Source organism: Monosiga brevicollis, genomic scaffold (assembly GCF_000002865.3).
Source record: "Monosiga brevicollis MX1 MONBRscaffold_10 genomic scaffold, whole genome shotgun sequence".
NCBI lineage: Eukaryota > Choanoflagellata > Craspedida > Salpingoecidae > Monosiga > Monosiga brevicollis.
Genome location: NW_001865047.1, coordinates 894,769 through 906,736, shown reverse-complemented (window position 1 = coordinate 906,736; position 11,968 = coordinate 894,769). Strand labels below are relative to the sequence as shown.

The 11,968-nt window shown below is 53.7% G+C and overlaps 4 protein-coding genes across 4 annotated transcripts in view; 3 read left to right on the top strand and 1 right to left on the bottom strand.

Annotated features, from left to right (window-relative positions):
- Positions 1-63: 63 nt before the first annotated feature.
- On the top strand, positions 64-5,000 carry MONBRDRAFT_37116 (uncharacterized protein; the record flags this gene model as incomplete). Its single annotated transcript, XM_001745927.1, has 10 exons — positions 64-338; positions 579-634; positions 737-1,114; positions 1,240-1,459; positions 1,637-1,796; positions 2,172-2,256; positions 2,572-2,599; positions 2,857-3,155; positions 3,234-3,638; positions 4,366-5,000. 10 exons carry the CDS (start codon positions 64-66, stop codon positions 4,857-4,859), a joined length of 2,400 nt encoding a protein of 799 aa, XP_001745979.1. The 3' UTR covers positions 4,860-5,000.
- Positions 5,001-5,692: 692 nt separating this feature from the next.
- On the top strand, positions 5,693-8,195 carry MONBRDRAFT_37115 (uncharacterized protein). The gene is made up of 13 exons (XM_001745926.1): positions 5,693-5,713; positions 5,915-5,999; positions 6,082-6,170; positions 6,298-6,325; positions 6,431-6,526; positions 6,607-6,698; positions 6,825-6,931; positions 7,045-7,160; positions 7,325-7,378; positions 7,465-7,554; positions 7,655-7,705; positions 7,819-7,975; positions 8,067-8,195. Exons 2-13 carry the CDS (start codon positions 5,952-5,954, stop codon positions 8,120-8,122), a joined length of 984 nt encoding a protein of 327 aa, XP_001745978.1. The 5' UTR covers positions 5,693-5,713; positions 5,915-5,951; the 3' UTR covers positions 8,123-8,195.
- A 60-nt stretch (positions 8,196-8,255) lies between these two features.
- MONBRDRAFT_37114 (uncharacterized protein) lies at positions 8,256-9,751 on the bottom strand (the record flags this gene model as incomplete). Its single annotated transcript, XM_001745790.1, has 7 exons — positions 8,256-8,556; positions 8,645-8,770; positions 8,857-8,924; positions 9,033-9,248; positions 9,354-9,418; positions 9,512-9,590; positions 9,682-9,751. 7 exons carry the CDS (start codon positions 9,749-9,751, stop codon positions 8,470-8,472), a joined length of 711 nt encoding a protein of 236 aa, XP_001745842.1. The 3' UTR covers positions 8,256-8,469.
- A 66-nt stretch (positions 9,752-9,817) lies between these two features.
- Positions 9,818-11,968, top strand: part of MONBRDRAFT_32467 (uncharacterized protein) — a 29,635-nt gene continuing 27,484 nt past the window's right edge. Inside the window, exons 1-4 of the mRNA XM_001745925.1 lie at positions 9,818-10,547; positions 11,435-11,542; positions 11,617-11,734; positions 11,867-11,966. The gene's annotated coding sequence lies outside the window, so the exon portion shown is untranslated. The remainder of the gene's footprint in view (positions 10,548-11,434; positions 11,543-11,616; positions 11,735-11,866; positions 11,967-11,968) is intronic.

The window sequence follows — 11,968 nt, the reverse complement described above, 5'->3', positions numbered from 1 at the left end:
TACTGCCAAGACCAAGCCGTGCAAGCCACAATTCCACATACCCTCCGTACCGATCAGCGTGGCATGCTCCTCGATATCGTCATCGTCTTGAACGTTGACGAAAACGGCCTTGGCTTTCTGAAGCTTTACCTCAACAACGAAGACCACACCACCTCTGTCTCCAACCCCAACCTTCCCTGGACGAGCACAGATTCCGGATTCTGGGCACCCACACCAAGCACACACGTGGATGCCTGTGGCATCTCATCCGGCCCCAGCAACTTTACCGGCTCGGCTGACCGTGCCTCGGGCTTGCGAATTTACCGCGAACTAGAGTACAACTCTCCCCACGACCTTTGGTGGGCCCTTGCAGACCTCGTGGCCACACCCAACCGCATCCCTTACTCGTGACAATGACCATGACCACGGCCGGTCAACAAACCTCCCCCGTGCGCAATAGGACAACTGCTTTCAGGCGATCTTCAGGCCGTCCTGCAAGTTGCGCCAAGTCATCGCTTTTGGCACCAGTCTGACTTCCCGGCCATGCAAAGCTGGGGTGACGCTAACAGCTGTCTCTCCCCTGCCGTCTTCTACGGCAGCTTTCAGTTTGTGGCTCGTGACCCAAGCTTTCAGCCAGAACTCATCCTTAAAACTGGTCAGTCGTTGGCAGACTCCACAAAGAGCCCGCACGCACTTGCTGGCTGTATCTGATCCGACAATCCTGGCTTGTGTTGCCCCCCTTCCCCTTCTCTACCAGGCTCTAGCACGACCGGCATATCCCTGGTTTACACCGGCACAAACACCCTACTCCTCTCTGTGTGCACTCTTGGCTCGACCGTCACAGTTGAAATCCCCCTCAACCGCCTCCAGTACGGCCCAGACGCTGACTACTTGGATGTCGTGGTGGCCATCATCCCAAACAAAAAGGCTTATCTCATGGTCAACGATCAGGTGGCATACGCCACGGTCAGCTCTGTCTGGGAAAGCAACGACAGTGGAACCTTTATGCAAGCCTTCTCCGACACCGCCTGTGGTCTCACCAGCAGCATCACCCCACTCCATGTCAAGCAGCGCCCTTTTTCGAGTTTTGACGTTTACCTTTTCAAGTCGTGGACGCCCAGTCCGCTTTTGCCCAGTGAGTGTTCCTTGACAGCCCGCCGCGGGGACTAAAGAGAGGCAGAGCGCAAGAAAACCCCCATGCCCCGGCCCGCGACGCTTCCTGCATTTCGGGCCTAACTCGCTTCGTATCGTTGGCTGCAGTTCATATCTGCAACAATGGCGTCTTGACCCTGGACGGTGAAGAACCCATTTGTCTCTGTCAAGCTGGTTTCAAGGGTGAGGTGTGCGATGAAGTTGACGCTTCGGCCCCGCTGCCTGCCTCTTGCCACGACATCGACCACACGGTCAGCTCCGGTGCGCATTGGCTTCGACCTGATCCGACCGCTGATCCCGTGCACCTGTACTGCGACATGGATGAATGGTGCGTTCCTGCGCTCAATGACTTTGAACCGAATACTGACACACACACACACACACCTACCCGGTGCCAACCCAGTGGCCGCGCCATACTTTCACTGCTTTTATCATCCGGCTTGATCCCGTGCTGTGGTTCTTCCGGTTGTATTTGGTTCTTATCTCTTGCACCGTCTCACTGTAGGATGGGTGGCTGGACGTTGTGCGGCAAATATGATGGCGACGCCGCAACGGCGTCCAACTGGGCCTTACCCACGGGTTGGGGTCGATCGCGCAACAACTTCAACATGTCCTACCTTGCTGATCTCACCACATTTCCTGCCGGTGCCCTGACTGTGGCCCATGTGAGTCGAGCCTGGCTCTCAAATTCTCAGAGAGTCATTCTGCCGCCTTCTCTCACCCCCTTTTATGGCACGCTGCCCTTTGCCTCGAACTGAAACAGGATTGCCGAGCATTCCTTGAGAACCGAACATTTGGCTTCTTCATGCATGCAGCGCTGGACAATACAGGGACCACGCTTGCAGGCCTTCGCTTTACCAACATAATGGATGATGCCTTTAGCCACCCGTCAAACCTGTGGGACACTGCCTTTGATACCTCTGCTAGCACGCCCATTCAGAGCAGTGGGCCGGGTCAAGTCAGTATCAAGCTCCAGACATTGGCCCATTTGATCATCTGTGCACTGATAGAGGATCTCCTCGGCTTGTGGGGAATTGCAGGGTCTTCGCTTGCTGGACGGCCAGTCTTGTCGCCCATATGCCATTGATACGTACAACGAGTCTTTGGCAAATGTGGGCAACACGGGTGAGTGGGTCAGCATTGGAAACAGGCATGCCCTACGACGCGTGCCGATCACGCTCTGAGCAAATTGCTAATGTCGATGCTTGCCTGGATGAGAACAGATTGCTCTGGAGGCGGCTGCTATAGCCTGGCCATGCGAGGGGGTATAGTTGGAGACGGCAGCCATTTTTCAGTTCCAGGGCGAGCTGGCGCTTCCTTTTCCAATGGTGCCAATTGCGATGGCACCACCCATGTTGACACGGTAAGCTCGAGCTTCATTTCTTCACGCTCAACCGAGGGGGCAAGCCCTTGCTTTTCCTGACCATCTTTGCCTTCCAGGTGTTTTGGGGCTTTGTCGATCAAGATGGTGCGTCCCCGGACCTGGGCTGTGACAACGATAGCCTCACCATAGGCACAGGCTGCAAATTTACGACTGGTAGTGCAACCAATCGGCCTTCTTTTCGGTTTGTTGGCCATCTTGTTTTTCATTATTTTTTGTTTTATCGATTGTGAAGTTATTTCTTCCTCCGCCCCAAAACGTACATACCTGCCTCCTGGCACTCATGAGAGCTGGCAAACTCCGCGTCTTGTGTCTGTATAATGCAACATTACCAACATTCATAGGTACAACGCTATGTTGATGCGCACATCATCAGCGCCGTCCATGCGCATCGAGAACGAGCTGGGTGCTCCCAACGTGACGCTGCGCTTACCTGCATCACAGACAGCGGTGTCCCATAGCAGCGTCTTTCAAGCTCACCGCAATGCCACCATTGAGTTTGTGGTGAATTTCTTACGCGAACCACACATGAACTGGCAAGAAGTGCTGTTTGAAACGGGCGCGGATGCCATCGGTCTCGCTCTGTATATGCGTGCGGATCATTACTTAATTTTGGCCCAGTGCACCAGCGGCGAGGATCGGGGTGAGTTTCGACCCGACCGCCCGTGTTGGTTTTGAATGGTACTCGGTCAATCTCACGACGTATCAAAATGGCTTTCAGCTGCACCCGTCCGGCTGCAGGCGTCTGACATTGCATCGGGGGACGTGGTGGTGACTCTGACGGTGATGATTGCCTCAAATCAGATTGTGACTTCACTGTACCTCAACCATGCCTTGCGGGCTCGGCTGGACTTTCCTTTCGCGGGAACCAACTGGGCTGGAGCTGACTACACCAGCATCTTCTCACCCACCAGCTTCATGTGTGTGGGTGATTTGGAAGCTGATCGTAAAGGGTCAGGTACCGTGCCCTCGGCGGCTCGCTGGCTGGCACCGTATGGGGTGCGCTTGTACGACGCGCTCTGGACCAATTATGACCGTTGCCTGAGTTTGACTTGTGCGAACGGTGGCACTTGCGTTGATGGTTGGAGTCTTGCACCCACCTGTGTATGTACAGCCGACTGGCAAGGTGAGGCATGCGAGGACGTAGCAACAACGACCTCGACCACAACTACTACGACTACTACTACTACTACTACTACTACTACTACTACTACTACGACCACGACCACGATCACGACCACAATTACAACTACAACCACAACCACAACCACAACCCCGCCCATGATCACAACCCCGCCCATGAACACGACCACGCCCACGACTACAACTACGCAAACACGAATAATGATCTTGACAACAACAACAGCAACAACAACACTGGCGACAACGACGACAACGACGGCATCGACATCCTCAAGATTGTTTGGAAGCACCACGGCGGCAAGCACTTCGCTGGCTCCGCTTGGCGGGTCCGCGTCATCATCTACTGACAAAATGCAGTCCCTGGGTATCGTTTTGGGAGCTGTAGGAGGTGCCGTCATTTTGATTTTGATAGTGGTGCTTCTGATGCATCGTAGCAGGCAGCCAACGGGACAGCGCTCATTGAATGGGGCAAAGGTGTGTATTGTAAATGGACCTTGGCGTCCGCATCGCCACAAGCTCACGTGTGGTCATTTCTGCTCTATATGGAACAAGGACCCGCTTGGAATGAACGAGAGCACTCGGGCCACAAATCCACTTTGTGTGTAGTGGCGCAGCTCGGCAGTTGACACTCGTTATGAAGTTATGGTTGAAACACTCGCATTTCACTAATTTGAAATTGCTCGCTGTCGATTGGGTCTGCTTCCTCATAGTTGTAGGGGACGCGGACGAGTTGAACGGGCACACTGCAGGAGGTGAAATGCGCTTGGCGGGCAGTGACAACCTGTATCACACCCACCCTTTGGTGGACAAAAACCAAGCAAACGCAAGCAAAGCAGCAACAGCTACGGACGTGTACATGGAGCCGGACTTTGACAGTATTTATACGGAGCCAGATATGGGGCCCCCAAGCAAGACAGGCCATCGTGGCGCTCGCCAAACTGGGTCACAGCCTGATGGGCCTATTCTTGATGATGAACAGTATCTGTTGCCTGTCTCCTCGGCCACCTATGACGAGCCTGCGCCTGCGTACGAATACGCAGCCCCGCCACGACATGCGCGGCAGAACCAATACCAGCTGCCAGCTCGTGTCAGGCGTACTGAAAATGAGTATCTGATGCCAGACCCAAATGGTCCTGCCATGTATACGCAACTTCAGCGAGATGCTAGTCAAGAGCAATATGCAGTACCTGAAGATTATGCTTGACCGTCTCGATGCGTGCACATCGCGGTGCCTTCCTGAAAATCAGGGCCTGCTTAATATTAATCTGGTGTCAACTTGGCGCGCATTAGAGATGCGTTGTTTTTATAACTTACTACAATTCCGTGTGAATCGAGCATCCCATTCACTTGTACACCTTGTTCCTTTTTACCCAGTTGGCAGAAGCATCACTCGAGCGCACACTGTTCTCTACCCCCCACACACGCGCACGCACGCAGGCATAAGCTACAGAGTCCCACGACACAACTGATCATCGTTGGCCTGTCTCGACTGTGTATTTGTATTCTTCCTCTCAAGCTCTCAGCCACTCTCTCTCTCAAACTCTCTCTCTCCCAAACTCTCTCTCTCAAACTCTCTCTCTCTCTCAAACTCTCTCTCTCTCTCAAACTCTCTCTCTCCCAAACTCTCTCTCTCTCAAACTCTCTCTCTGTCAAACTCTCTCTCTCTCAAACTCTCTCTCTCTCAAACTCTCTCTCTCTCAAACTCTCTCTCTCTCTCTCAAACTCTCTCTCTCTCTCTCTCAAACTCTCTCTCTCTCAAACTCTCTCTCTCTCAAACTCTCTCTCTCTCAAACTCTCTCTCTCTCTCTCAAACTCTCTCTCTCAAACTCTCTCTCTCTCAAACTCTCTCTCTTTCTCAAACTCTCTCTCTCAAACTCTCTCTCTCAAACTCTCTCTCTCAAACTCTCTCTCCCACGACACAACGACACAACTGATCATCGTTGGCCTGTCTTGTATTCTTCCTCTCAAGCTCTCAGCCGCTCTCTCTCTCAAACTCTCTCTCTCTCCCAAACTCTCTCTCTCTCAAACTCTCTCTCATTTTTTTCATGTTTCTTGGAGGTACGAGCCACTGGCGCGCACTGGCTGAACAAGAGGGCAGGCAGCGGGTGTGCATGGGGTGAATGCAATGATCATACCAATGGTGCCAGCATACGCTGGCAGTTACAAACACGGCTTTGGCAAAGGGTGGTCGGTTTATCGAGGCATCAGGGATGTGTTGACGGACGGACGTGCAACTTATCCTCCATCTTCTTCGATCAGTCAGTCGGCAACACTAGATCCTTGAACAATCATCATCATGGCAAGCCCGACCATCACGCTGCGCACAGGCCGCAAGATGCCCCAGGTGAGGCTAGACTGCACCATGGCGCTCCATTGCTACTGTTGTGATGTGCTGCGATGCCTCACTTTGAATGACTGACTGACAGGTGGGCCTGGGTACCTGGAAGGCTGGTCCTGGCGTTGTGGCCAAGGCGGTGGAGACAGCCCTTCGTGCTGGTTATCGCCATCTGGATTGGTGAGTCGGCGACCCAGACGCTCCAGCAGGCCTGGGGCAGACAAAGCAGAAGCAAGGCTGTCAGTCGCCAATCTCACCCTACTATGCCTCTGTGTCATCACCCCCCGGCCCAATCCATCCTTTGCAGCGCTTGCGACTACGGAAATGAGACCGAGGTATGCCCCTCTGCCGGCCGAGCACCGCCTTTTTCAGCATGCCGCACTCGCTTGATAGCATGTCAGACTTCACAAGCTCACGCAGCGGGCTGAATCCTTGAACAGGTTGGCCAGGGTATCAAGGCTGCCATTGATGCCGGCGTGTGCCAACGCGAGGACATCTTTGTCACCAGCAAGCTCTGGAACACTTTCCATCGCAAGGTCAGCCGTGTGTCGCCAGACCAGAATGCTGACAAGCTTACCGTCCGTTCCTCTCATTGACGGCAATACCTCGATGATAGGAGCATGTGCGCCCTGCCTGCGAGCGCACCCTGAAGGACCTGGGTCTGGACTACGTCGACCTGTACCTGATCCACTTCCCCATCTCGCTCAAGTATGGGGATATTTGGGCGTGTTGGTTTTTTTTTTTTTTTTAACCTCAAAGGTTTACAAGCAGATCGTATCTGAAAGTGGCAAAGCATTGGTGAACCCCTGCTCACATTTTTGTTGAGCTTTGCAGGTATGTTCCCTTTGAGAAGCGCTATCCTCCCGAGTGGTTCCACGACCTCGATGCGGCCAGCCCTAAGATGGAGCTGGACCCGGTCCCCATCAGCGAGACTTGGGCCGGTGAGTTGACGAGCACCTTGTTCAATGCATTTCCAACCCAACCCCATGCCAATTGTCCCCGCTGATTGGATTTGACGCATGCTTGCCGCCCTGCCGGACAATGTTGATCATAGCCATGGAGGAGCTTGTTGATGCCGGTCTGGCCAAGGACATTGGTATTTCCAACTTCAACTGCCAGCTTATGACCGACCTTCTCTCCTACGCTCGCATCAAGCCTGCCGTCAACCAAGTATGGCAGTGGGCCTTGGGTGTCGCCTTTTCGCCTGTGCTGCTTTGATTCGCTTCTTCTTCTTCTTCTTTTCTTCTTCTTCTTTTTCTTCTTCCTTTTCTTCTTCTTCTTCTGCCGACGCACCTCTGACAAATCGTTCTTGTCTTTGTGCCTCATTTTCCTAGGTTGAATTGCATCCCTACTTGACCCAAGAGACGCTCGTCCGCTTTTGCAAAGAGGTGCGTCCGTTTTCTTACATGATCTGTGAACCGTCCCCGCCTTGCACATTTGTTTCTGACCCAAAGCACGCGGTTGTCATGTGCAGAACGATGTGGTGGTCACCGGCTACAGTCCCCTTGGTGCAGGCTCCTACGTGTCCATCAACTCGGCCAAGGAAGAAGAATCGGTTCTCACCGTGCGTTTTTCATGGGCTCTTTCTTACTTGCTCGACAATGGGTGGACTGACTCGATGCCCATGCGCGCTTATACTTGCTCCACTGTGCCCGTCGACCTAGAATCCCATTGTGACGGCCATCGCGGAGCGTGTCAAGCGTACACCAGCCCAGGTACCTGCCACGCCTTTGCTGGTCGTCCAACCCCTCACGGTCTTTGGCTACCACCCGTATTGAGGGAAAGGGTAACTTCGCTGCATCAACTCACACCGGTTCTTCCTGACTAGGTGTGCTTGCGCTGGGCTGTTCAGCGCGGCTACACCATTGTGCCAAAGTCGAGCCAAGAGTCTCGGCTGAAGGAGAACCTGAACCTGTTTGACTTTGAGCTGGCCGACGACGAGATGAAGGCCATCTCCAGCCTCAACTGCAACCGCCGCTTCAACAGTGCGTCACCCCTGATGTTTGGTCACGGCGAAGCTCGCCAGTGTTTCATGTGGTCAATATTCATCTTTCACGGCGTCTTGCTCGCTCATAGACCCGGACGTGTTTTGTGAGCTGGCCTTCAAGCAGTTCTGCCCCATTCACAGTTAAGCGACTCCGATCAGGGCGCCAGTGTGCCTGATGCCAAGGCCGGCAGTTGTTTGCAGAATTCAAAGCTAGTGCCGTTCCCTGAGGTTTTTTGGCATTTCCAGACTATCACCGGATATATTTTTTTTTTTTTTTTGTTGATTTGGAGTTTTTCTATTGGTTCCTTTGATACCAAGAATGTTTTTGCCTGCGGCACAAGGGTAGGGCCGTGGGGCTACGCAGCGAGATACAAAGAGTATGACCAAAACAAGATACAGAGACACACGAGTTTTTAAAAAAAACATGGCGAAGAAAGGTGTGTGGGGGGCTACCGGCACAAATCTACAAGGGAGTTGTCGATGAACGCATGCTTAGGCCTTGGGGCTTGACGTCGTCGTCGTCGTCGTCGTTGTGGTTGTGTCATGGCTCTTGTGCTTCTTGTGCTTCTTGGCAGCGTGCTGTGGCGGCGCGAGCATGTGTTCCGAATGAAGATGAGATGAGCGCATTCTTGGAGACGGCGTGCAGGTAATAAGCACCCAAGCGTACCGAGGCCACGAGGGCAATGATGAGAACAATGATGGCAATCACAATAAAAAGGAGGAGGCAGAACTTTTGGTTCTCCCACCACATGCGGTTCTTCAGTTTGCGTGCGCTGGTCTGGAAACGCTTCGACTGCAAGAAGGCAAGGGACCAATGAGCCTCGAGCATCTGCTTTACGAGTTTTAGATGGGGCCATAGAACGGATCCGGGTCACATGCCTCATGGCTGAGATCCTCGGCCTTTTCGACCATAATGTCAATCTGCTCGCCGCGCTGCAAAACCTTTTCTGTGAGTGGGCCACAGGTATGCAGGAGATGCGTGAGTGAAACACGAATCGGATCGGTGTATCGGTATGAGACAAGCCTTCAAGACGCTCACTCAAAGCCGTGCGTACCAATGTTCTCAACCATGACGTGTTTGACGCCTTCAATTTCACCCCGGGCACGATCAAGGGCATCGTCCGAGCCCTTGTTGAAGGCGGCCATCTGGCGCTTGAGGACGGGCGCAAACTCGCGGTTGAGAGCGTAAGCGATGGAGGACTTGGAGGCCGACTTGTAGGGCTTGAAGTCCTTCATGATCTGGGCCAGGAAGGCAAAAGGTGCACGGCGACCTAGGTGTGGCAAACCGCAGCATGGACATGATTAACATGAGAAGAAGGGGTGGGGAAGGGGCGGTTTGGGGCCAGGATAGGGAAGGGGGATAAGGGATGACGCACCGAAGGATTCGTCGGCAAGGCAGAGGTATACGATGCCATCTTCGCGCACATAGTGGAAAAGGTAGCTGCAAGCGAGGCAAAGAATTCTGACTCAGGACCACGAGGCAAAACAAATAACATGGCGGCAGAAGGCTTGGGGATTAAGGTGGGGCGCGCACCGATCGTAGACGTAGGTGCGGCGCTGGTCCGAGTTGGGAATCTTATCCAAAATGGACTGGGTCACGGTCGTAAAGTTGCCTGATCACGGAGAGGGAAAAGCAAGTGGGCTGTGAGCGATGGAGAAGCAGTGGTGATGGGATGCCACTGCGATGAACATGACAACACGAACCGGAGTTTTCAGTAAACTCGGCAAGGATGGTGTTGTCGCGCGCAACAAGCGCGTAGATGAGGGCCGACATGGTGCCGCGAATGGAGACAAAGGTTGGTGCGTGTGTTTTGCGGCAGTTGTGGCGCTGGCAAATCCCCCCTATCACGGGTGCGGGCATCATGGAGTGACCGAGTGAGTCATGGTGAGCAGGGCACCTCACCCCCGCTCCGCTGCCATCATTGCAGAGCGGCGTGCGAGCGTTTCGAAAAGATGGAGGCATGGCCAGAGAACATTGACGGCAGCGTCTGGGCGAGCGCAAAAGCAACGCCAGCAAACGCGCAAGCGTCGTGCAGACGCATCGAATTTTGTTCACCAAGCCCCTCCCTCCCTCTCTGGGCGCCTCCAGCCGCGCACCACCACGCAGTGCACATGAAAGCACTCACACACACACACACACACACACACACACAGAGCTCAACCACATGCACACGCACACTCCACACACACACACACACACACACACACACACACACACACGGATCCGCGAAACGGGATCCAAAAGGACGGCTGGATCAGCCAAATGCAAATGCCTCCAAGACCACCGCCGGTTATAAAGGAAGTCCACGCGGGGATACAGGAGGCCAGGAGGGGTCGCCCCCTCCGCGCTGCCACTTGCCCAAACGGCAGCGCGCACACACACACACACACTCTCTCTCTCTCTCTCTCTCTCTCTCTCTCTCTCTCTCTCTCTCTCTCTCTCTCTCTCTCTCTCTCTCTCTCTCTCTCTCTCTCTCTCTCTCTCTCTCTCTCTCTCTCTCTCTCTCTCTCTCTCTCTCTCTCTCTTTTTTTTCTGAGTTTGCTGCTTACCGTGGTAAAGTGTGATAAATGTCAGACTAGATGCACACTTTGCCTCTCTCTCTCTCTCTCTCTCTCTCTTTCTTTCTTTGGTGTGGCACTCGATTCAAAAGTATTTCAAGAACAAGGTCCAATACGATTGATCCTAACACTCATGTATCATAAAATAAAATACTTTTATCGTTCACCACGAGTAAAAAAAGTATTTCTCCCCTTTACCGACCAGACGATGTCCCACTCTCCATTAACAAGCAGAGGTATTTTACTTCCTACCGCGTTGAATTTGGTTAGCAACCCCCACAAACACACACACACACACACACACACACACACACACATCGAGTTCGTCAACGAGAGAGAGAGAGAGAGAGAGAGAGAGAGAGAAACGGCAGCGCGGGGTCGGATGCAAGCTGGATGTGCGTGGAGGTGATGGACGGGGGAGAGATGGCTGTTGTCGTTGTCGGGAAGGAAGAGGCGGCATGACTGGAATGGATGGCATTGTGATGGCACAAGGAGTTGGAAGGAGGATGCGAGCTGGCGAGCGCTCTCGACTCACTCGGACCTGTGCTTGCACCGCACTTGTGCTGATCATCCGACCCTAGGCGGCGGCCGTGTGCGGGGCCGTGGTCTTTGAATGCGTTGTTGTCCTGCACCTTTTCAAGTAACGACCCGCCCATGTCGGCATAGATAGCAACCAGACCTATCAGAAATAGGCTCAACGCCGCGCACCCTACAAGACGAAACTCAGCCCACCGCATTGACCCAAGCTTTTACCCCCGGTCATGGCCGGATCTTCTCGCACGGGCTTGCTGCTGCCCAACAATGGTAAGGCCCACTTTTATCAACAGCACGTTCAACCCCCTGCCACTCTCACCCTCACTCTCACTCTCACTCTCACCCTGAAACACCCCGCGCCTAGACATTACGCTGGGCTACCATCCGCTGGAGGACAAGTACTTGACGCCTCACCTCACCAACCCAGCCAATTTCCGCCAGCTGCGCAAGGCTGGCCTTGTCACCAAAGATGGTGAGTTTCTGCAAGCCCCCTCGATCAGAAGTATGCATGCACAGCCTTACAGTTTCCCGCCGTGTCCGAACCAGGCCGGGTGCGCTCGGAGCGAGAGGTGGCAGCTTACTGGCGCCAACGCGACCGGCGCGAACGTGAAACCCAAGCCCTCACCACCCAAATGATGAGCTCGGCGGCCATGGAGCGAAAACGGTACCCCCGACTCTCTTCTTCCTTTGTCTTGCATCTTCTTTCTGTCTTCCATCCTCTTATTCCGTCTCCAACTTGCCCTCATACAACCTGCCGTCGTTTTTTTTTTTTTTTTTTTTTTTTTTCAAATTCTAGTCTGCACGCCCAATTGCAACGCGAAAAAAAAACCCGTTTGCGAGCAGCGCGTCATCGTGAGATTCAGCAGCTGCACATGCGGAATCACAGCGCCCACACCGT

What these genes read in the sequence shown, in the direction of transcription:
- MONBRDRAFT_37115 (XM_001745926.1), top strand. Translation starts at nt 5,952, where the DNA reads ATGGCAAGCCCGACCATCACGCTGCGCACAGGCCGCAAGATGCCCCAG. An exon ending in ACTACGGAAATGAGACCGAG is followed by an intron (nt 6,326 to 6,430) that starts GTATGCCCCTCT and finishes ATCCTTGAACAG; the next exon opens with GTTGGCCAGGGTATCAAGGC. An exon ending in CTGCAACCGCCGCTTCAACA is followed by an intron (nt 7,976 to 8,066) that starts GTGCGTCACCCC and finishes GCTCGCTCATAG; the next exon opens with ACCCGGACGTGTTTTGTGAG.